Source organism: Ambystoma mexicanum, chromosome 3p (assembly GCF_040938575.1).
Source record: "Ambystoma mexicanum isolate Mex_15411 chromosome 3p, UKY_AmexF1_1, whole genome shotgun sequence".
NCBI lineage: Eukaryota > Metazoa > Chordata > Amphibia > Caudata > Ambystomatidae > Ambystoma > Ambystoma mexicanum.
In genome coordinates, this window is record NC_090925.1 from 346,005,339 (window position 1) to 346,031,255 (window position 25,917).

General features: G+C 44.8%; 1 protein-coding gene across 2 annotated transcripts in view; it reads left to right on the forward strand.

The window, feature by feature from the left end:
• Positions 1-670: 670 nt before the first annotated feature.
• The window catches only part of C3PH20orf96 (chromosome 3p C20orf96 homolog), a 454,062-nt gene continuing 428,815 nt past the window's right edge, over positions 671-25,917 (forward strand). Inside the window, exon 1 of one of the 2 annotated variants that reach the window (XM_069650961.1) lies at positions 671-751. Coding sequence is in view for 1 of the 2 variants with exons in the window: in XM_069650963.1 (XP_069507064.1) it covers positions 689-751 (63 nt within the window). In the remaining variant the exon portion in view is untranslated. The remainder of the gene's footprint in view (positions 752-25,917) is intronic. The other variant, XM_069650963.1, reaches the window with a different exon arrangement.

Below are 25,917 nucleotides of genomic sequence, written 5' to 3' on the forward strand. Positions count from 1 at the left end.
CATTAATTAGTCTGTCCATATGGCAGACTGGTCGCGGATTACTTTGATTGCACTGAGACCAATCCACAGACCTGACAGCTACTTGACTCTGTCCTGCACTCTGAACCACCCGTGAAAGCAAGTGGCAGAGTGTAACACCATCACACAGCATCTGCCGACAATTTGCTGTTAACATTCAGAATTATACATTTTTTAACATTTCAACATCTTTCCATGTTGTGCTGTTTGTATGTTTTGTATTTTCCTGTGATGTCATTGTTATGGGAATTATTATTTTCCAAACTTGAAAGATCCTACATCTTTTTGGTCACAGAATGTTGGCAAGTATGCCACTCCATAACACATATCCCCGGGCAAATCGCCCATCTATATGAGAAAACCCAAAAAAGAACTGAATCCACATGTAATTTAAGTAAATCTCACCCAATGCTAATTACAAACCCCCAAAATACGAATAAATACCCCCTTCCCAATATTGCCGCTCTGTAGTAAAGTAACAATCAACATGAGTTAACTTTAAGACTTACCATAACTGTACGAAATGTGCTTTGTAACCGAGGACTCTCTCCCACTCCCGCTGAGTCCTGCAACGCCTTGCCTTCCCGCTCGTGCAAAAAATGACAAGCGACTATTGAAACCCACGTGATGCAGACCAGCCCACGTGGTCAAGTGGAGGCGGAGCGTTGCCATGGTTCGTTTCTCGGATAGCAACAAGACGAAACGCTCGCTTTCTGATTCCAGGCAGCATCAGGTGAGTGCATGCGATCCAGCTCTTACAGTGAATTTTATATGCATTTCATTTAGCATCCATTAACTTAGACTTCTCACCCCTTTGTTATATTTTTAAGAGGAGGCCTTTTGCATCCCCTGGAAATGCACGTAGAAGCTATAATTCGTTGTATTGTACTTATCATATGTTGAAATTAAACATTGTAAATACGTGACTTTCTGAACATCTGGTTTTGAAATTACACAAGGCAGCCTGTTGTTGTTGGTACCATAGACACAGTAGCTGCTCCGAAACTCATTTACAGTACGGTTCAGACTAGGGTGGCCAACTTTGTGAGAATATTTTGCGAGACACAAGGCGGCGATGACGTCACGGCGTCATTCATCGGGCAGAATCAATGTATTGCACCCGCAGCTGCTGACGTGACAGGCCAGCAGCTGCGGGTGCAATGCAATGCAATGCAATGGGACTCTTATTCAGAGATTAGCTGCCACTGTCCCTCCAATCGGAATAACAGTGGCTGGCCAGTGGCAGCTAGTCTGTGAGACAGCGGCTGGCCGCAGACCCCAGCCCCCAGCATGTCTAATTCCGCTCAAACAGAGAAAATCGGGACAAACCGTGTGTTAGGTGGTTTCACCAATAACTATGTGACACCACTGGTAGTTTCATGGGTTTATTTGTAGAGAAGTCCCTCGCAGCATATCTGATTCTTACTGGTCTTCTTCTTGTGTAGTTCTCAAACTAGGTCCTGGAACCACACAAGATGAACACTCTTAGCAGAATATAGAACGTATACACATTAATAACATTCTAACATATGTAGATTAGTATTCTACATTATAACATCTCCCCCTCCACATTGTTTATACAGATTACTAACTATAAACTATATACAATGTAACTATGTACACATCTGAACCAAATACATAACTTCCAACATTACACTGTGCTTCAATAATGTAAAGGATACACGTGGTGATTCTTTGTTAGTTCTCAGATGGTAGATGTAAGCATTGTACTGTTATGCACATTTGACAACCTCAATAATAAATAAAATCCTTCTTGAAATTATGCACAACTCTTCTTGGTCTCAAGGAGGTTGCATTGTTTCTTTGAGAGTTTTACTTGTCCACTTTATCAATGTCACTTGTACTTGTGGAACACTCAGCTTTATCATCAGGCACCATGCATCTATGCTTCCGTGTTCCTGGTGAGCAATACCTCTTGTCACTGTTTTCAGATTGTCCTTTCGTTCTGGTTAATATAACATCATCACATGACCACCTGTTGCCATCTTCTAAGGTCACCGATTTCTTTGAACATGTAACCACTCTCTGTGGCGGTCGATACTTAGATTCTCCTTTAAGAACTCTCTTGGGTTCTCTCAGTCTAACCCAATCTCCACTCCCAATTTAACTTTCCTTTACATGCTTGTGATTGTCATAGTATCTTTTATATTCTTCTTGCTTCCTCTTTATTTTTTTTACAATCTCTTCCATATCAATGTTCTTAATACTCTTGGAAGTCTTTCATGCAGGCCTGAATCTGTTCGTGGCAATTCTTCCTCTCATCAACGTGAAAAGTTCCACTTCTGTCACTGAGTGTGGAGTAACCTTATATGTGTTCAATGCCTCTTTAAGCGTTTCCTTGCACGGAAGATTGTTGGCAATCGCTAATTGTATTGGATCTTTTATAGAGCGATTCATTCTCTCCACTAAACCATTTCCTATGGGATGATATAAAGCCGTCGTGCTGTGTTTGATAGCCCGCTTTTCTAGAAATTCTTGAATCTTTTGTGACATGAATTGCGCGCCATTGTCTGATATTAATTCTTGTGGCTCACCCTCTCTGCTAAATATTTCTTCTAGAAATATTTTCACTTTCCTGGCAGTAACAGACTCTTCAAAAATTCCACACTCCACCCATTTGGATGTGTAGTCAACTAATACAATGAAATAAATCTTTTGTGGTTCTAGTATCTCATACGGGCCTGCTATATCAATAGCCAATTTTGTCCAAATGGCATCAGGAACAGGTACTGGTTGTAGCAGCGTCATTCTGGTAACCTTTCCCTTATCACTCACTGCGTATGCAGAACAATCTTTGACCATCGCTTCCAAATCTCCCCACATGTTGGGCCACCAGTATGTCTCTGTCACTCTCCTCTTAGTTAGGCTTCTCCCCACATGCCCTTCATGTGCAATTTCCATTATCCTGTCTCTCAAAGTTACATGCGGAATGATGCGATCTCCTCTGTATATGCATACTCCATCACATGAAATTTCATCCTTTAACTTCTCCCAAGTTCCTATGCTTCTGCCAATCTCTTTCCAGTCACTCACCACTGCTCTCCTCAACTCTTCCTGTTCGGAATCTGACTTTGTAGCTTCAATCCATTCCTCTCTATTGAAACTGGGATGTATTTGTGCAATGACACAATCACTCTCTTGATTCTCCATTGTCACATTCTCCTCACCGGAATCTTCCTCTCCACTGCTACAAGGCAAGCGAGAAAAACAATCTGCCACTACATTTGTTCTCCCTGGAACATACTTTACGGCCACATTGTACTGCATGATGATCAGGATCCATCTCCTAATGCGTGGAGATGTCAAATGTGGGTTTTTTGGATTCATAACATGAATAGGTGGCTTGTGGTCTGTCTTGAGTTCAACGGGGATCCCCCAAATAAGTCCTTTAAAATGTTCTAGGATCCATTTCACCGCCAAAGCCTCCTTTTCAATGGTTGAATAGTTTCTTTCTGCTCCTCTCAGAGTTCTAGAAGCAAAAGCTATTGGAACCACAGATCCATTTTGCACTTGTTCCAATACTCCTCCTAGACCCATGTTGCTCGCATCCACTGATATCAAGGTCTTGGCACTGCAATCAAACATCTTAAGGCTAGGTGCTTTATTGATCAACATTTTAATTGTCTCTAGTTCTTTCTTGCACTCACTGGACCATTCAAACGTTTCACCTTTGTTCATCAAGTTTCTCATCTGACTTGTTCTGTCAGCATAATGATCTACAAACTTCGAGTAATATTCTGTCAGTCCTAATAGGCTCCGAAGATGATCTTTGTTCATAGGATCATGTATGAAAATAGTGTTCACAAGGGCATCCTTAGGTTTTATTCCTTCTGCATTTATGCAGTGTCCTAGGTATGACACCTCTTTTCTCTTTATCTTACACTTTTCAATCTTGAGAGTAAGACCTTTTTGCTGTATAACTTGCAACACTCCTAGTAGTTTGGCATCATGATCCTCTTCAGTCATAGCAGACACCAATATTTCGTCCTGAAAATAATACACGCCTCATAGGCCCTTGAACAAATATTGCATCAGTCTCTGGAATACAGCAGCTGCCGACGCCAAACCAAATGGCATTCTTTTATATCAAAATGCACCCAAGGGTTTTATGAATGATGTGAGGTGTCTTGACTTTTCCTCCAAGACCACCTGATGGTATGTAGAGGATACGTCCAATGTAGTAAAATATCTTGCAGGCTCCATGGTAGTGAGCATTTCTCCAATGTTAGGCAGGGGATGGCGATCCACCCATAAGCTGTTATTGAGATCCCTCAAATCAACACCCATCCTGATTGACCCTTCTGGTTTTCTCACAATCACTATAGGGGAAAGCCACTCAGAACTCTCAATCGGTTCAATAATGTCCTGCGAACACAATTTCTCTAATTCCTTTTGCAGTGCTTCTCAGGTGCCAATGGGAATATTTCTTACTTTGTGAACTACTGGCTTTGCCCCTCTCTTGAGAATTATGCGATGTTTGAAACCTTTTAGGCCACCAATATTATCATTAAACACTTTTGGAAAACTCTTTGCTAAATTTGTAGCAGAATCACAGCTTTTGTCGGTCACACACAATATGGGTACATCCTCTCCTGGGTGTATCTTTATCTTCAACGATGCTTGTTCCCACCAACCTACAATTGAAAAACCATCTTGAGCTACATATAATCGCAATATGTTTTTCTCCCCTTAAAGTCCAAATGCACCCAAGTATACCCTACGATGTTGATCGGTGTCTTACCATAGCCACTCGCTCTAACTTTGGTCATTTGTAAATCTTCCATTTTTTTCTTCAACACATTGAGGTACGTTTCCATGTCCACCATTGTATATGGAGACCCCGTATCCACCATAACCTGTAAAATGATGCCATTTATCGCCATAGGCACCCAAGGGCCAACAGAACTTTCCATCGATGTGAGTGCCAATATCTGCACTTCTTCTTCAAATCCGCCTGTGATGGCTACTATACCATCTGAACCACCGACTTCTTCAAGTGCTCTCACACTATTTGAAGCACCCCTTCCATACTGAGTGTTATTCCTTGTCATGTTGTAATGTGAATTGAATCTACCTCTTCCTCTGGAAGTGCGGCAGACTTTGCCAAAATGTCCAACTTGTCCACATTTATAACACTCAGCCCTATTAGCTGGGCAATCCTTTTCTGGGTTGGCATGTCTATACCAACCACATTTGCCACAGTTGCTCTGTGATCTATGCAATGTTTCTTTGTTTTGCCTTGAATTTATACCAAAATCCGACTTTACTATTCTTTTCACAATTGCCACTAATGCTTCTTCGTCTCTGTTCGGTCCCTCTATTTCTTGGACTGCCGTCACATCAACATACTCTGGCTTACTCTGAACCTCTTTCATGCATTTTTCCCCTAATTCAATTGACCTGGCTATTTCCAGTGCTTGTTCTAGCGTTGGGTTCTTTGCTTGCCATAGTCTTTGCTGGATCCTGGGACCAACCACATGCAGGACAATCTGGTCCCTTAAGTACTCATCCGCAACTCCAGTAAATTCACACGTAGATATCAGACCCCTCAAAGCTGCAACATATGTATCAACAGATTCATTCCTGCTTTGCCTCCTAGAAAAGAATCTGTACCTCTCAAGCACAATGTTCGTTTTGTTCCCAAAATGTATGTTTAGTTTGGATAATGTAGTCTCATATTTCCTCGCACTGCTAGCAGAATCACTTGTCCCTTCCTCTGCATCACCAGGATCTGGCAAAGTTCTGAATATTCTCAATGCCTCTGCCCCCACACAATTTAACAAAGTAGCCTCCTTCAAATCATCATTAAACTTTGCCCCTCCGATTGCCCTTAAGTAGACTTGAAAATTATCAAGCCACTGCTCCCATTTGCATACTGGACTCACTGGCTGGGCAAGGAATTTCACAGGGGCCACAATGTTCTGCATGGCTACTGTATCTGCTCCGCTGCTGTGATGGGATGTGTGTCTATCAAAATGTTCATATCTTAGACAAGTAATATGTTCTTTCCCTCCCTTCAAACAATGTATATGGCCAGTATCTCAGTTCATGCACACTTCGTCGATATATAATCTTTCAGCAAGATTGATTATTGTCTCTTATATCCGGCGTGCAGTGTGCCAATGCCATCGCTTATTTCTTTGAATGTTTGCACGTCGTAATACCAACTTCGTCCTCCACGTATCATCCACATTGAATGCCGTTGCTATGGCATCCAAATCACAATCCCCACAAAATGGAGGCACGTAGAGCCTCATGCACTTGGGTCCTTTACTCTACAGTAAGTCTGTGTGGGCGATGACGCGCAGATCCAACGCGCGTACTGAGCAACTCCTCTGTACGCCTGCACGCGCACTGCTCAAACAACGCCGGCCTCCCTCAACGCGTTCCCTGCTGAAGGTGACGCGTTCACTCACTGCGTGTACCGTCGGGCTCTTCGGTGTGACGGCTCGCGCACACTTCAAAGGATGCACTTCCTTCAACGTTCCCTCCGGTGAGCAAAATACGCCGGCAGTATTAATTTCACAGTCTGACCTTGTTCCGTTTCAATTTCTGCTCATGTGGATTCAGCTGTGCTCACTAGCGCCGCGGCTACTGGCTCCGTACTGTTTTCTCCTGGGCTGCATGTCCAGCTCACGATACTGCATCGCAACACACACCCAGCGACTTCTCCAACTGACAGCTCCTCATCGCCAATTGTTAGGTGGTTTCACCAAAAACGATGTGACACCAGTGGTAGTTTCATAGGTTTATTTGTAGAGAAGTCCCTCACAGCATATCTGATTCTTACTGGTCTTCATCTTCTTGTGTGGTTCACAAACTAGGTTCTGGAACCTCACAAGATGAACACTCTTAGCAGAATATATAATGTATGCACATTAATAACATTCTAACATATGTAGATTAGTATTCTACAGTATAACACCATGTCCTGCAGAGCCACTCAGCAAACTGCAGTACACAGTCCCCAAATACGGGACAATCCCGCAAATTATGGGTCTGTTGGCCACCCTAGTTCAGGCTCTGGAGTGCTTGCAGACACAGTAACTGATGTGCAGCTACTACACAGACCTTGCTCTGGTGTAAGTGACTACATATATAATAATCAGGCCGTTTCGTGACCCCAGTGAAGCAGGGGCTGTCCGGGGCGCAGTTGCCCAAGTCCCTGGAGGGCAAAATGTCCCTGGGTGTGAGGCGTAGGATGGCCAACTTTACAGAATGGTTTTGCAGGACACTTTAGGCATGGTAGCGCATCAGAAGCGCCCTGGTGTAATGTGTGCCCCCTGCTCCCCATCCACTTGTTTTGCTAACATTAGTGGACGATTACATTTAAACACATACCCAAGACACACAAAAAACAGTAGGACATTGTACATGCAGGACACTCATCTGTTAGAGCTCTGTCTAGGCCCTGTGGGACAAAATATATGCAAACATCAAAATGTGCATATGCGTTGACAACATAAGTGACTTCACAGAAAGAGCACTGTAAAAAGCATCACCAGTCTTTGCTACTTTGAGACACCAAGGGAAGTGATATTACAATAATTTGCCATTAGTTAATTGAGTGTCAAATAACTATGTGGTGTGAAATGCGCAAATGGCACTATTATTATTATGTGGGTAGCATCTCTATAGCTATTAAAACCATTAGCAAGGATTTATTCTTCATAACAGTTTATAACATAATGGTATAGTAATAGAAGCTATGAACTGATTACTTCCAGGGACTTCAAATAAGACACTGTGAGATTAAATGATTTGCCCCAGATCACACACTTTGGTTAGGGAGTGAAATAAGACACTGGGAGTACATGATTTGCCCAGGATCACACACTTTGGTTAGGGAGTGAAAATGGGATGTGGGTATTGTAAGCAGCTGACCACATAATTTTCAAGGTTTACTTGATACACATATTTATTAAGGCTTTGTTTATAGAAATGACTTGGAAAAAACACATACAACATAAAAAACAAGCATCTCACAATAAGCAAACCTTACGTTATGTAACTTGTCATAGAAATATGTTGAGCAAAACGAGTTTGACTTTAGCTTTATTTTTCCCATCCTGCATGAAAGGTCACAGTAACACCAGGCAAACTAATGTGAGACAAAACATTCTCACTTGACTTTCCAAATCAAAGTCTTATTTCAAACACAGCAGTCTGCATTATGCACCCCCGACCCTCCCTACTTCTAATCACTCCCAATTAACACTTCTTAAGGTAAAGAAGCCCCTGCTAATATTCCCACCGCCCCTATTGATGTCTAATTGCTGCTTTTGTAAGGCTCTAATGACACAGAGCAACATGTTAAGATGCTGCACACCCTGGGAGAGCTGCTCTGCCCTGAGCTTCAACTATCACACAGAAGTTTGAGCTCAAGGCAGAAAAGGCTTTGATAAGGCCAGGGGTCGAGGCAAAGTCTGTACTTTTGGCGTCCCGCAGAGGATGCCTGCAAATTGCGGGACAAAACCCATCAATGCGGGTAAATCCTGCAAAATACTGGACGGTTGGCCACCCTAGTGGGGCGCGATTGCCGTGGGAAGAGTAGCCGCAGCACAGTAGCGGCAGTTGCTGACTAGCAGTCACATAGTACTTGCGTAATGTTGCGGAGGTCAGAGGCTCTCCGAATTTTCGCGCCACTTGGGCTGGGGGCATAAAAGGGCACCTGTCCTGGTGGCCACCCGCCTTTGTAATCAAGCAGGAACAACACACCACTGGGGCAAAAAGACGACTGCCTTTGAGCTTTCTCGGCTTCCCGCCCGACACTCCAATTGCTTGCACAATGAAAGAAGACTGCATTGCCTTCCGACTCGCCTGTGTGCAGAACTACTCATAAACAAGATAGGTACAGCCCGATGCTTCTGTTGACATTCTAGAAAATGTTCCTTTAAACTCTGTACATAGCGTTCGGCTGGTGCACAAACAGTAGTTTGCATAGTTCAGAGTGTGTTCTGGACAAGAACGGGTAAATGGGAATATTTTGTTAAACACTTTCCTAGCCCAGATTTTTTTCCAACGTGTAGACGCCTGCCTCGGTTGGATTGAGTGCGTGTATTGGAATCGCTTTGCTGTGTTCCTGCTTCCCCTTTAGAAATTGTCCCGTGCCTAAAAGGGTAAATGGCAGAATGGCGCTTTACTCTGTTCCGTCCCAAAAAAAGTCTAAACGGCAGAAACATTTCTCAGAGTTGAAAGAGTATTTTGGAAGTTGCTGCTGTTCTGTTCTGGGCACTTTCAGCCGCAGCTTTTCTTCTTCGTTGGTTTTAATTGGACAGGTTTGAAACTTGGTACTGTTTTCTGCAGTTCGGAGAACTTCATTTGTTTAGTGTTAAGATTTGGGGCAGGAACATATGGAACTAATTACACTTATTTTCATGGTTCCATTGAAGTTTTATCCCAATGCAAATTTTTCTTCGTCCTTAAGCACAAAAGAGGAATAAGGTACAAGAGTGAAAATAGTGTAGGGTGGTGCAATATACAGATACATGAGAGTATAGCATAGTAACATGAGTAACCTGAAGAGAAAAACTGTACAGTTTGAAGGCAAGTATTTACAGTCATGGTGCAGTACAGTGGCTCTGGTAAAGTTCCCCATAAACCCAAGGGGAATATATTTGATGAGACCATGTGTTTGCTTTTGCTCGGTCCCGCGGACAAGATCCGATTTTGAGCTTTGATGGTATAGCTTTATTTCATTGTTTAGAACAGCAAAATGGTATTCCTTTCATCAGCAAGGCAAGGATGATGGGCATAAAGGTTCTGGCCATAATTCGAAAACGCAGGCAGTGCAAAGATCTCTGGAGGTTTACATGCATGTGTAACTGGCCCTATGGGCTGAACCCCTTGCATGGACAGAGTAAATGTTTTCTGCTGCACAACAGTAATCTACATACACAGTAACTCTGAAGTGTGAATATTTGACCACTAGTAATATAGTGAGACCAATGCCCACTTTTTTGTCTCATGCATTTTTTCACACTCTTGTTTCTTTAAAATAGGCAGAAGAAACACTCTCTAATCCACATTTACAGGGAGCTGCCAATTTTTAGGCTTCATTTTTCATTCCTGTGAAGGTTATATAAACAAGCCTACAAGTACGAGAATGCAATCTGATGTGAGGTTTATTATTTCAGTCCATAAATTGGACTGACTACTTGAGATCCTGTCCTGTGAGTTGAATTACAGAGTGAAAGAGATTAAAGTTGGGCAGAAAATGAGATAGTCAAGGAAAAGGTGAGGAAAGCGAGATTAAGAAAGGGGGAACGAAAGAGAGGAAAATATAGGCCCTAAAGGGGAAGCAAAATGGGGGCAGAGATTGCACATGAGAAGGGGAGGCAATGGGCGGTTAAAGGGCAAGAGTGAGATGGAAGAGAGCTGAGGGTAGGGGTAGATGTGACTCGCAGGAGGAGGAGGAGTTGAAATGTAACTGGGAGAGAGCACTGTGACCAGGACTGGGTAGAGACTGCTGTATCACGTTTACTGTGAAATGCACACAGGAATATGCAAATTGGCTAAGCTCCAGGGCTGCAGGAGGAAGTCCAATCCTCCATGCGCAAATCAGCTAAATGTTCCTGTTGATGTTTCATCAGAAGAGTTGTTTGCTGACTAGTACTTTTCTTTGGCACAGAACACCCTCCTGGTACTGAAAAGCGAAAGCTGATAGATGTGCGAGTAGTCAGGCTGTAGTGACTTGCAGTTTATGTGGGAAGTTGGTCCTAGGTGAAGTGAGGGATGCTCTTACCCTTAGGTCACACCCTGCTTTTTATTTACCTTAGTCCCCTTTGCTACACTCTGGCCTCATAACGAAGCTTGGCAGCTTTCCTGTGGTGTTCTGGTTCCTCACCTCTGCATTGTTACTGTTGTGAAATGCTTGCTTGTGAATGAGAGACCCTGTGATGTCATGTGGAATGTTGATGTGTAAATGGTATGAGTGTTCTATCTGAGGTCAGTTAAGCCTGGGTGATGGGACCCAGTGGTTATCCTTATATGTAGCTTAATGTTACTATGTAATAAAGTATATGTAAGAAGCCAAGAATACCTCTGAAGTTACATTTTTACACTGGCGACGAGGATTACTGAAACAAAGAACCTGCGCAAAGAAGAAGACTGCTGAGGGGGGAGCAGCAGAGGAAGGCAAGGAACCACTGCCCCCCAAAGATAAGAAGTAAGTCCCACCACCCAGGGGTGCAGAGTGCAAGGGGCATAGAAGTAAAGAAAGCCCCAGCTCAGGCCCAGGTCTCAAATAAAGAAGAAGGGGCAGCCCAGCACAGAAGCCGAGGGGTTGAGTCTTGAAGTGAAGCCCCAAATAGTAAAGCAGGCCCCAAAAAAAGTGTTGAAGCTTGAAGTAGAAGCTGCAGCAAAGTGACTGGGAAAGTGAAGCCCCAACAGCAAAGCAGGCCCCAAATGTGTGAAGTGTGAAGCAGAGGCAGGGTGAAGTGTTATGAAGATAAGCACCTGCGTTGTGATATTTTGAAGCAGAAGCAGGCTCCAAAGGGCAGTGTCCAGAGGGTTGTAAAGTGGAGAAAGCCCCAGCGTGGGCCCCAGGGTGCAGCGTGATGAAGATAAGCACCTGCGCTGTGATATCTTGAAGCAAAAGCAGGCTTCAAAGGACAGAAGTAGAAGCAAAGCGAAGGGAGAACTAAAGTGAGGAAGAAGGTCCCCAAAAGGAAGATTTGGGAAAGCAGATGCAGCGTGGTAACCAAAGGTGTGAAGAAGTCACTGCAATGTTGAGCCCAGTGAAGGTCCCATAGTGAAGGGACGAAGAAATAAGTGGGAAGGACCTTTGAGCAATGAGAAATGATTGTTTTGTTTTGGCAGAAGCGCTGTAGAGCGAAGTGAAACCACATGACTTTGGGTGCATTATAACTTTCCCAAACTTTCTCAGGCCAGACTAAAAGAAGAGATGGGCATGAAGAAGGAGCACCATTATATGAAGCGTCATCATATGCATGTATCCTTTAAAGTTATGAACTTTACGGATGATTTGTATTTCAGTAGAGTCATGTTATTAAGAAGATACTGTATTCTTATGGGGATGCAAATGATAGCGAGAATATGCATATTTGGTCTACAAGTATTGAAGTTTAAAAGTTACTGATTGAAGCCTAACCTTTTGAGGGTTTGCAGCTATAAATTGACTTGTATGTACTTTATAGAATACAGTTATTGTCTTAAGTGAGAAAGTTGGAGGTGCATGATGCATGCCTGGAGTTGCAAGAAAGAGAGCCTGAGTGGGCTAGAAGTAACCTTTTGAGGCATTTCAGGATTATGTTCTCTAGTGCAACATGTCTTATAGAAGTTTAGAGGTATGCGCATAAAGCTAAGGTAGGCGGCATGGACTTTTAGAGATTCATAGACATTCAGATTTTACTGTAATAAGATATTGACATTTTAAATGTCCTATTTTAGAAGTGGGTCGCCATTGTTGAAGGTTGGTATGAAGTGCAAATATACCAGAAGTGTGATAGTGCAAATATATCAGAAGTGTGATAGTTGAAGTAAAGTGTAGGGATAACGTTCCCAATAGAGGAAGGTAGCGCCTTCCCTTTTAGTGAAGTGTGAAGTGAAGAGTAGGGCTAGCGTCCCCAATGGAATAGGGTAGTGCCTCCAATCAGCAGTGAAGTATAGGATAGCGTTCCCAATATAGTAAGGTAGCGCCTTCTATGAGAAGTGAAGTGTAGGCATAGTGTCCCTTTCAACCTGAAGTGAAGTGTAGGGATAGCATCCCTTTCAACATGAAGTGAAGTGATGAGTAGGGATAGCGTCCCGCAGCAGAGTAGGGATAGTGTCCCGCAGTGGAGGGATAGCGTCCCGCAGCAAAGTAGGGATAGCGTCCCGCAGCAGAGTAGGGATAGTGTCCCGCAGTGGAGGGATAGCATCCCGCAGCAGATTAGGGATAACGTCCCACAGCAGAGTAGGGATAGCGTCCCACAGCAGAGTAGGATTAGTGTCCCGCAGCAGAGTAGGATTAGTGTCCCGCAGCAGAGTAGGGATAGTGTCCCACATCAGAGTAGGGTTAGCGTCCCGCATCAGAGTAGGGGTAGCGCCTCGGACTGGTATAGGGATAGAGTCCCTGAGTAGAGTGGGGATAGCGTCCCTCATCAGAGTAGGGGTAGCGCCCCACAGCAATATAGGGATAGCGTCTCACATCAGAGTGGGATAGCGTCCCTGAGCAGAGTAGGGATACCGTCCCGCAGCAATATGGGGATAGCGTCCCTGAGATATTTTCTTTAGAGTTGCATCTCTCTATAAAAAGATGCATGGTGTGGATGTCCTGTATGAGTGCCATGTATTGTGTTGCGTTTCCCAGGCCAGTGGTGGTTGTAAAAAGGAAAGGGATGTGTTGTGATTTGTTTGTTGGTGTGGTGTGGGAAAGGAAGGAGATGTGTTGTGAAATGCTTGCTTGAGAATGAGAGACCCTGTGATGTCATGTGGAATGTTGATGTGTAAATGGTATGAGTGTTCTACCTGAGGTCAGTTAAGCCTGGGTGATGGGACCCAGTGGTTATCCTTATATGTAGCTTAATGTTACTATGTAATAAAGTATATGTAAGAAGCCCAGGAATACCTCTGAAGTTACATTTTTACAGTTACATTTCAGTTTTTGCTTTCTTAATGGTTAAAACAAAGACCATTCAATTGAATAATATTGTAATCGATCAATTGAGCTTCTGGGTAGATGCTGCCTGCCTATTTGATCTGGAGGCTGGCATCTGTACTGTAGATAATTAGGATGTTTCCACTGTATGGCTATGTGGAATGAGCCAGAGGCTGTGATCGAGACCTTCTGCCCTTTCCTTCGGCACAAATAGAACTATCTGAAAACAGCAACATTGCCAAAGTACTGTCTTCATTTTTCAGGAGGGAAGAGAAGACCAGGCAACAGGCATTCATGAGGAAACGGTACATCCTGTGGTCATGCCACAAGCTTCAAGAGATGAGGCCTCAAAAACCCAAGCACTAGAGGGCAATGATGACCGACAAAAATAAGGCACTAAAACGTGTTGGTTTGAAGACATTTCTTTATGGCCGAAATCAATGCCTGGGCATGTGCGTGATCAAATTGTAATGTGAGGGCCACAGGCTATGCCACCTCCTAGTTATTCAAACCGAAAGGATGACAAAAATAGGCACTTTTCTTCTTCATATGGGCTCAGGGTATTACCTAACAAAGAAACAGTCTCCAGGCCATGGCTGCAATATTCTATTTTGACTGATCAAGTCTCCTGTTTTTGCTGTAGGCTTTTTGACCCTATGCCAAAACCAAAACTTGGTAGTGATGGTAATAACTGGAAGCATATAGGTAACAATTTGAAAATGCACGAAGGGTCTCCTGAACATGCCAAATCCAGTGGCACGTGGGTGGATACTGAAAGGTACTGAAAGGTGCCTCACGGGACATGTTGGTATTGATTCTCATGCAAAATCAAATACAGGCAGAGACCAAGCGTTGGCGGGCTGTGCTTGAAAGAATGATGTCAGTTTTCTTTCTGTCCAAAAATAATTTGGCATTTTGTGGCTCTTCAAACAAGTTACTTACTCCAAACAATGGACATTTCTTAGGCCTTGTTGAACTACTAGGGAAATTTGATCCATTCATGATGGATCATTTGCATCGAGTGTCCGCACAAGAGATCCACAGTCACTATTGCGCAAATGTCATTCAGAATGAACTAATTAGTTTAATGGAGTCTCAAGTAAAGAATGCAATTTTACAAAGGGTGTAGGCTGCAAAATATTTCTCTTATTTTGGATTGTGCTCCAGATATTAGCCACACTGAGCAACTGTCTTACACTGTAAGAATTGTGGATATTACAGGCAAATACATTTCTGTGAAAGAATATTTTATAGGGTATCGCCCCACAGACGACATATCTGGTGAAGGACTTGCAAACCTTCTGTATTCGTAAATGTCAATGTGGTCTAGAGATGTACAACTGCCGTGGTCAGGGGTATGATAACGGTGCAAACATGATTGGGGTAAACAAAGGAGTCCAAGTGCGGGTTCTCGAGCAATACCCCCATGCATTTCTTAACCCATGTGGCTGCCAAAGTTTAAATTTGGTGGTTGGCGATGCTTCCAAATCCCCTGTGAAATCTGTTTCTTTTTGGTGTACTTCAGAGAATATATAATTTGTTTGCAGCTTCAACCAAATGCTGGAGCATTCTCAATGAGCATGTAAAAAATATTTCTTTGGAAAAGGTCTGTGAAACACGCTGGAAATGTAGAATTGAAAGCTTCAGAGCTGTGCGGTATCAATTTGTTGAGATACACACATTACTCGTGAGCATTGAAGAAAAAGTCAATGACCCAACATTGTCCTCGGAGGCTAAGTCCCTTGCTTTACACTTGGAAGATTTCAGTTTTATTGTACTTTAGTTGTGTGGTATGACCTATTTCAGGTGAACATTGTAAGCAAATCCATGCAGTCCAAACAAATTGATTTGCCGGCCTGCAATGACCGGCTAAGAACTGCATTGCCTTTGTCAAAAGTTCTAGGAGTGTTGGTTTTGAGTCTGCTGTAACAACAGCAGAAGAGAGAGCCTTGCTTTTAGATGTTGACCCTACTTTTAAGGCAGCTAAACGGCATAGGAAAAAAAAATGTGGGTATGAGACTCGGAATGAGATCCCTGAGAATGAAGAAGAACGTTTTTAAGTAACCGTATTTCATACCCTGATTGATGCCATCACTACTTTGCTTCAAAGGCGCTTTTCCCAGTTGTCTACGCACAATACAAGATGGGGTTTCATGTACAACATAAAGCTCTTGCCTGGAAAAGAAGAACTGATACAACTGTGCAAGCAAGGGTTGGTGGTAGTGCACCAGAATCTGAAATACATGGTTCCCAGTTGGCTGAGGAACTGAGACATATCCAGCCATCACTTCAGAAAAGTTCAATTACGCCCGTTGAAGTTTTGCAGCACATTCATCATACGAAACACATTGGTTGTTTCCAAATGTGTGAGTTGCCAAGAGGGTCTTACTAACAATTCCAATTACAGTGGTGAGAGGAGCTTTAGTAAATTGAACTGATAAAGACGTACTTGCGCTCCACAATGGCCAAGGAAAGGCTATAAACCCTTGCAATACTTTCAATTGAGAGTGAACTTGTTGAAAACATTGATCATGCAGCAGCAATAAATGCTTTTGCAGAAGCAAAGTCAAGGAGAGTGCCCTTAACATAGACAAAAAATGTGCGCAAAACCTCAAAAGTAGTATATACTGTGTATATTCTGCTTTGTCCGAGGAATTACTACAAAGTTATTGCATCATGATGTAATAAAACTGATTTCATTTGTTTAACAGTGTAGTTTGGAAGCGGCGTGCAAGGTGGGAGGGGGGCGCATTGTAGTGTTTCGCCCTGGGCAACAAATGGACTGGAAAATGCCCTCAAAATAATACCTGTGCAGGCTAATGATTGCAGATGCGTACTGTCTCCAGCTCCTCTAGTTTTGTTATGTCCCCCTTCACCTCTTGCAACAATTGGGATGGTTCCGCTCGCATCATGCTCAACTGCGACTGACTTGTATTCGCTATCTTGTCCCCAAAATCCTGAAAGCATTGGCGAAGGACCTCCTGGGTGACCACTTAATCTTTTGCAGTGCCTGCCAGCGCCCCCAAATCCTCTCCTGCCCCGGGCCCCTGATCTCCCCTACCAGTACTTCGCTGTCTCTGCGCCAGAGTCTCTGCAAATTGCCCTCATGTCGTTTCTTCACAGACTTGGGGGCAGCTTGCATGCCTTTCCCCTTGTTTTTGGTCAGTAGGCAGGTCTGATGGGGGGGGGAGTCCTGCCCCTCCTCTTCTCCCTGATATGGTCCCACCGGTCACGGTCTCCTATGCGTGGTACGCCTCAGCTCCCTTGTCTCCCTTGCAGTGCTTCTGGATGGGGTGTGCTAGCTGATGCACTATATGCAGTTCCAAAATCCCAAATTTGCCTCAAATGGTCCTCCAGCCGTCCTGGCTATAACACCACATGGCCTCCACCGGTCTTCTTTGCAAAAGTGATGGCTTCAAAGCTTCGGCAGGGGCCTTCCCGCCACGCTCCCCCAATCCTCAACGTCACTCTGCTCAAAGCTGGCGATCACTGCCTGCACCGGTCAGCCTCTGCCTGCTTGCACCCTTTCCTTGGGCCAGGGCGCACACTGACCTGTTATGGTTCTACCCGAAGGGAGCACGAGGGGAGTTGAGCCCCTCATGGTCACTGCCTTCCTGCCTCTCCACTGTTCGGCCCCTCCCGGGCCTCTTGGCTGCTACGGGTGCTCTTCTTCGCTACGCAGCGCTCATCAGTGGGCTACAGCTTGGCCTGCACTGGCCATGGGCGCAGTGCCCCTCCACCTCAGACACCACGGAGACGAAGGCTGCACACCCGCCTCTGCCGAAGTCCCCCAGCGATCCGGGGTGTTGCCCTCCACCACCGCAGCCTACATTGATAAATCCTTGCCTGGGAAGGCTCTTTTAATCTATCTTTATTGTCTTTGGCCCCAGGGGGTGAGAGCTCCACAGTCACGCTGCTCTCCCCTCGGTGGCCATCTTAGAATACCAATCACGATGCGCTTTTTAATGGTTATCTATCATAGATGCCAGTACAAAATGTTGTTTTATTTTTTAGACGGGATGATGTGTGCTTTTATGTGGCTGTACTGGCATTTTGGGGCACCCAGTCTAGCCATTCTTTGCTGTGGCATGACTTTTTTTTTTTACTGGGATTCTATGACAAAGCAAGCATGATGAGTGTTATTATGTGTCTAGACGTATTTAGGGTAGCCAGTCGAGCCATTTTCTACTGTGCTGTGGCTTTTATCACTGGGTATCAAAGGTAAAGCAAACAAGGGCGGGGACAGAAGCAATTACTTCTCGCCATACTACCATACCACTAAACCTAGAAACTAAACCATTGTAATATCTTCATGTTGTGTTAGCATTACATTTATAAGCTCGCATTTACAAATATGGCTGGGGTATAGTTGCACTCATAAATCGTGAAATTAACCGCTGAATTTAGAAGTGTGCCTAGTATCTGTTTGTGGAAAGCTGAATTTAGAAGTGGGCTTAATATTCTGTCTGTGGAAAGTTGAATTTAGAAGGTGGCCTAATATCCTTTGTGCAAAGTTACATTTAGAAGTGTGCCTGGTAGCGTCCCCTGGTTGAATTTGGAAGTGTGCCCGATATCCTGCCTGTGGGAGCTGAATCCGGAAGTGGGCCTAATATCCTGTCTGTGGAAGGTTGAATTTAGAAGTGGGCCTAATATCATGTCTGTGGAGAGTTGAATTTAGAAGTGGGCCCAATACCCTGTCTGTGCAAAGTTACATTTAGAAGTGTGTCTAATATCCTGCCTGTGCAAAGTTACATTTAGAAGTGTGCTAGTAGCGTCCCCTGGCTGCCTTTAGAAGTCTGCCTAGTATCCTGTCTGTAGAGAGTTGAGTTTAGAGGTGTGCCTAGTAGCGTCTCCAGGTTGAATTTGGAAGTGTGCACAATATCCTGTCTGTGGGAGCTGAATCTGGAAGTGAGCCTAATATCCTGTCTGTGGAAAGTTGAATTTAAAGTGTGCCCAATATCCTGTCTGTGGAAAGTTGAATTTAGATGTGGGCCTAATATCCTGTCTGTGTAAAGCTGAATCTAGAAGTCTGCATAATCTCCTCGCTGTGCAAAATTGAATTTAAAAATGTGCCCATTATCCGGTCTGCGCAAAGTTGAGTTTAAAGTGTACCTAATATCCTATCTGTGCAAAGCTACATTTGGAAGTGTGCCTAGTAGCGTCCCCTTGTTGCCTTTAGAAGTCTGCCTAATAGCCTCTGTGTGGAAAGTTGAATCTAGAAGTGGGCCTAATATCCTGTTTGTGCAAAGTTGAGTTTAAAGTGGGCCTAATATCCTCTCTATGGAAAGTTGAATTTAAAAGTGTTCCCAATATCCTGTCTGTGGAAAGTGAATTTAGAAGTGGGCCTAATATCCTCTCTGTGGAAAATTGGATTTAACAGTGAGCCCATTATCCGGTCTGTGGAAAGCTGAATTTAAAAGTGTTCCCAATATCCTGTCTGTGGAAAACTGAATTTAGAAGTGAGCCTAATATCCCGTCTGTGGAAAGCTGAATTTAGAGGTGTGCCTAATATCCTGTCTGTGCAAAGCTACATTTGGAAGTGTGTCTAGTAGCGTCCCCTGGTTGCCTTTGGAAGTCTGCCCAATATCCTATCTGTCGAAAGTTTAATTTAAAAGTGTGCCCAATATCCTGTCTGTGGAAAGTTGAATTTGGAAGTGGTCCTAATAGCCTGTCTGTACAAAGTTGAATTTTAAAGTGTGCCTAATATCCTGTCTGTGCAAAGCTACATTTAGAAGTGTGCCTAGTAGCGTCCCATGGCTGCCTTTAGAAGTCTGCCTAATATCCTCGCTATGCAAAATCGAATCTAAAAGTGTGCCCATTATCCGCTCTGTGGAGAGTTGAAGTTAAAAGTGTTCCCAATATCCTGTCTGTGGAAAGTTGAATTTGGAAGTGGGCCTGATATTCTCTCTGTGGAGGGTTGAATTTAAGAGTGTGCCCAATAGCCTGTCTGTGGAAAGCTGAATTTAGAAGTGAGCCTAATATCCTGTCTGTGGAAAGCTGAATCTAGAAGGGGGCCTAATATCTTGCCTGTGGAAAGCTGAATTTAAAAGTGTGCCTAATATCCTGTCTGTGCAAAGTTACATTTAGAAGTGTGCCTAGTAGCGTCCCCTGGTTGCCTTTAGAAGTCTACCTAATATCCTTGCTGTGCAAAATTGAATTAAAAGTGTGCCCATTATCCTAGCTGCCCAAAGTTGAGTTTAAAGTGTACCTAATATCCTTCTCTGTGCAAAGCTACATTTAGAAGTGTGCCTAGTAGCGTCCCCTGGTTGCCTTTAGAAGTCTGCACAATATCCAGTCTGTGGAAAGTTGATTTTAAAAGTGTGCCTAATATCCTGTCTGCGCAAAGTTGCGTTTAAAGTGTGCCTAATATCCAGTCTCTGCAAAGTTACATTTAGAAGTGTGCCTAGTAGTGTCCCCTGGTTGCCGTTAGAAGACTGCCTAAAATCCTCTCTGTGCAAAATTGAATTTTGAAGTGCGGCTAACTTCCTGTCTGTGGAAAGTTGAATTTAAAAGTATGCCCAATATCCTGTCTGTGCGAAGTTGCCTTTAGAGGTCTGCCCAATATCCTCCCTGTGTAAAGTTACATTTAGAAGTGTGTCTAGTTGCGTCCCCTGGTTGTCTTTAGAAGTGTGCCCAATATCCGCTCTGTTCAAAGTTGAATTTGGAAGTGTGCCATTATCCTGTTTGTGCAAAGTGGATTTTAGAAAGGGCCTAGTAACATCCCCTAATTGACCTTACAAGTGTGCTTAATATCCTGTCGGTGAAAAGTTAAATTTAGAAGCGCGCCCAATATCCTCCCTCTGCAAAATTACATTTAGAAGTGTCCCTAGTAGTGTCCCCTGATTTCCTTTAGAAGTGCCCCTAATATCCTCTCTGTCTAAAGTTGAATTCAAGAAGTGTCCCTAATATCCTCTCTTGCAAACTCGAATGTGTTACCTAATAGTGTGCCTAATATCCGCCCTGTCTAAAGTTGAATGGAAAAGGGTGCATATTATCCTGTGTGTGCAAACTTGATTTGGTCGTCTATCACCAACTCTGTGTCCATAATATATATAATTCTGTGCCTTGTATAATCTCAGACGTGACTATAGAAGTGTATATAACAACATCACTTTGGCATATGCGGAATTAGACAGTATGTCCCTGTGAACGTCACTGTACCAAAGTCTTGAAAGTCACTGTACCATAGTCCACCTATAGCTTATCCGTGGCATAAGTACATTCTTAAACTCTGCTTGCCTAATAGCATGCTGTGTCATAATTGCATTTGAAAACGGGTTTTAGAAAAACTAGCCTAATGCAATAGCGTAATTTGTAGGTAAATTTGTAGCCTAATTTACAAAGTCTGCGCCATAGCCTATCTATGCCATAACTACAATCAAAACTCTGCCCTATTGCACTTCAGTGACAAAATTGCACCTGGAAATTGGATTTAGAAAGTTTAGCCGATAGCATATTTATACCATAACTGCACTCAGGAATCCTCCTAAATTAGAAATTTAACCTACATTAAGAAATTTACCCTATAGCGTATTTATACCATAATTAGGAATCCTCCTAAATTAGAAATTTAACCTAAATTAAGAAATGTACCCCATAGCGTATTTTTATCATAATTACTTTCAGAAGTGCTCCTAAATTCCACTTATAAGAAATACCTAAAAAACAATATCTGTGTTGCTGTTACACTCGAAACCACTCTTCCTAACCATGAGTGCTCCCATTCCACTAAGATCTACCGGAAACGACCACTGGGCACCACCACCCCCTCCAGCCAACCCTACCGCCTGTACCCCCGTCCCCAAATCATCCCACCCTCCACCCCATCCCCCTCAAATCCCCTTACCAAACACCAAGCCAGAGGCGCGCGATGGCGTGCCATCCACCCTAAATCCACTACTCTTACAAACCCCACCAATCAACCTACCGTGACCATACAGAGCCCCCCACAAGCCTCTAAGTACACCACGCCCAGCAATCATGCACCCCCGTTCATCCTATCAACTGCCACCTCCATCCCGCCACGACCACACTCTTTCCCCTCCCTAAAAACTGCACGCCTAGCCCTAGCAAGAACAGAAGCTTCATCCCTCTCCCTGTCCCACCCCCCTACCCTCTTGCACACACCAATCGCAACTAAGACTCTAAAGAGGAAACGTACCTGGTCCCCCTCAATCTCTCAGCACTCATCGCCTCCCCTGTCTCGACCCACCACCTCATCCCCCCCTTCACCACCCTCACCCCACGCAACTCCCTACTTGAAACCGCTCTCCCTCGATTTCTCACCAACCACTGCTGAAACTCCTAACACAACACACCCCACCTTCAGGTCCCTTGGCCCAAACCGCAACATCCCAACACACACGTCCATTCACGCCCACCCAAAACTCGCCACCTTCGCCGCCCGCCCACTCTTCCCATCGACCATCAACCACCCCACCCCTCTCGCTCTCCTCTCTGCACCCCCTCCACCCATCTCTGCAACTCCGACATCAACCGCCTCTACCAAAGTGAACTGCATCCTATTTAATGCCCGATCTGTAGCACAAAAACAGACACAGCATCTTTGACCTCCTCGTCTCTGATAAACCAGACCTGGTCTTCATCACTGAAGCCTGGTTCTCTGACGACTTCGCCCCTATCGCCAATGAAGCCTTCCCCCCGACTACTCCCTCATCCCACTTAACCGTCCTTCTAGAGGAGGAGGAAAACCTTTCGCCTTCAAATCTCACTTCCACGCCTTAATCATCGACAACCAACCTTTCATCCCCTCCTGTGAATCACTCCTAGTTAAACTATCACTTTCCCCTTCGTTCTCCCACAGCTTCCTAATAATTTACAGACCCCCTGGCTATGGCAGACAATTCTCAAACAACCTCTGCGACTCTATTGCCACACTCCAACTAAACCATCCCAACCTCACCCTCTTGGGAGATTTCAACATTTGGCTCGACATTCCCAACAACCCTATAACACACTCTCTTGTTGACGGCCTAGACGCAATTAACCTCCACATCAGTGGCCCAACCCACCTTAAAGGACACACTCTTGATCCCATCTTCAGCTCTCACAACCAGATACATCTAAACCCCCCCCAACGCCTATCATCTGGTCCGATCATTTCATTCTTTCTTTCACCATTCACTCTCCCAACCTCCCCCCGTGCCTGAACCTGAACCTCCGACGATACGTAAATGCTGGAAGAAACTAATAATCCTTCCTGACCTAGTCGACTCACTCCTCCAGTCTTCCCCGCCTACCTGCCCACTCAATAATCAAGTGAAACCCAACGCCTTTGACTCTTTGCTCAATACCTCTCTAACACGACTCACACCCACTTGCAAACCATCAGCCTGCCGTGGCCACTTTCCTAGATGGTTCACACCTGAGTTGAAAGCCAGTAAAGAACTATACAAATACTGTCATGATCTCTGCTTCCAAAAGATCAGGACTTGCCCGACTCCCTTGGAAGCAGACCCATAACCCCGGTTCCGAGTGCCAGCCAGTCCCAATTGGGACCTTTTGGACCCTGTCTTGGCGCAAGTGGCACCAGGCTCATAAAGATGCCCAGTCCCAGCGCTGGAAGCGCCGGGCTCATAATGCTTTGGTGGACTTACCTGCAGCAGACCATGCTGCTTACTTACCTGCCAGTTGAGCCCCTGATCCTCTTCTGTTTGGGACTACTTTTCCTGTTGGGTGGGGCAGGAGCCACTCCCTAGGTTCAGAACACTGGAACTCTTCTGGAAAGCAGGAACTCTTTTCTTACCTAGGCGAGGCTGTGGAAGGAGACATCTAAGCACTACAGGAGGCTATTTAAACCACACCCGATGGATGAATCTTGCTTTGCGTTATTCTGCATTCTCTGCAGCAGAACGCTCATCGTGTCTTCTGCTTCTGATCCTGTGCCTAATGGAACAAAGGCTTACCATCCTGGAATCCAGTCTTCAGCAGCACCTGTAAAGACAAAGAAAGAACAGGTTAGCACTACGGTCTTCAGTGGCAGCGCATCTCTTACCTGGTCCATCGGCTGTCACCAACGCTTCGCACTGCATTCCGGCATCTGAAAGACAAAAGCTTACCAGCTCTTCGCACGCTCCGGAGGCCTTCGGCGCTGCATCCCGCATCTGAAAGACAAAAGAAGGTGCGTTTAAAGACATTGGGCAACTTTATTACTCACGTGCCCTTACTCCTTCCCACGCCGAATCCAGTGGGTATTCCAGCACCCTTCAGCTTCTCTAAAGCTCCGAACTTGTACCTGCAAGATAAAAGGGACAGTTAGTGCGCATCGTGAAGCAGGCTACAAGCGCTTACTTACATGCTTCCAGGCGCTTCTATTCCTCACGCGGGTTCGATCTTCAACTCTCATCAGCCCGCCATCCGCCATCGCCGGAACCCTGAAAAACAAGAGATATCATTACAAAAGACTTTTAAGACATTTGAAGTGCCCAGAACTTACCGTTCGTGCAGTTAACGACGGATAGCAGTCCTCTGAGGTCAAGAGGCCTGCACCCTTATCCAGTGAAGAAACTGGTTACGGCACCCTGCCCCGAGGCAGATGGAGAGCTCGGCGTTCACTTACCTAAGGTGAGGGCGTTAACCTTTGGGGTTCTACAGGAGAAGAGAAAGGGAAGAGGAGAGAGGCACCCAATAACCCCAGTTCATTAATCCCATATTTTCTATCTGCAGACATCTTACTCTTCGAGTCAGACATACAGTGCACAGAGGTCCAGCCCAAAGAGCCAACCGTGTGTTACGCATCACCTTTGAAGATACGGCATTCACCCAGTCAAGACCGGCGCCTCTGCGGGAATCAGGTGAGCGTTACAAATACCTAGAACGCAAATGGCGGAAAGACAAAACTCTCCTGAACCGATCCACCTTAGCTCTATCAGTACAAAGCCGAAATCCGGAAAGCAAAAAAAGCCCATTACAACTTCCGAATTATAAACTGTAAAAACCCCAGCAAAGAACATCACAAAATCATCTCTGAATTCACCAATCCATCATGCACCACCACCGCCCAGACCCCCGCTCAAGCACTGTGCGATTCACTCTCTCTCCACTTTCACACCACAGCTCTCGAAAGAACGAACGCTCTAACCAACAAACTCGCTCTCCTATACTCACCAGGCAACCCACCGTCCATACCAGCCATCCCACTGCCAGCGACCACTAGCCAACCAACATTCGACTCCTTTAGTCCAATATCAGCTGACCAATTTCTCAAACTCCTCTCTGCCCGCAAGCCATCCGTCTCCCCGCTGGACCCCTGCCCAGCCACAACCCTTAAAGAAATTTTTGCATCTACCTGTGCAGGAGAACATGCAAGAACCATCATAAATGACTCACTTGTCTCCAGAATTTTTCCTGACGCATTCAAAACGGTTCACGTCAAACCTCTATTAAAAAAACCTTCCCTCAACCCTCTCGAGCCTAAAAACTACCGCCTGATCTCAAACACAAGGTTCCTTGCCAAACTCATAGACCGAACCGCCTACGCTTAACTAAATGCCTTTGTCGAAGCCAACAATCTCCTAGACCCTGCTCAATCATGTTTCAGAGCCCGACACGGAATCGAAACCACCCTAACCTCAATCTGGGATGACCTTAAAATCACGGAAGATGCCGCGGGATGCGCTGCATTAATCCTTCTCGACCTATCAGCCGCCTTCGACACAATTAATCACTCAATCCTCCTTGACCGCCTCCACTCCCTAGGAATTTGTGGAACCGCTCTAAAGTGGATAGCCTCGTTCCTCAAAGATAGATACCAAATAACGCTACTCTCCACCTACTCCTCCCAAGCCCGACCAGTCGGCACAGGAGTCCCACAAAGAGCATGCCTATCTGCCCTCCTTTCAATCTCTACTGAATCACCCTCCCACCAATAATTTGCTCGCACAACATCCTGTGTTACAACTACGCTGATGACGCCCAACTAATTCCAAAACTCCTGAACTCAAATCCCAGCTGCCGACCTGACCTTGCTTCCTGCCTCCTCGACATTGAGCTCTGGATGACCAGACGCCACCTCTTGCTAAATCCCTCCAAAACCAAAATCATGATATGTGGCAACTCTGAACTTCTTCCACACCCACTACCATGGCCATCTGCCATGGGCAATTCACCGACTCCCTCTAAGTCAGTAAAGAACCTTGGTTGCACCCTTGACTCTGACCTAACACCTAACACTCTCGCGCCAAGTCAACAGCGTCTCAAAGTCCTGCCACTACCACCTTAAAACTCTTAGACGCATCTTTCCATATCTCTCCTTTCCC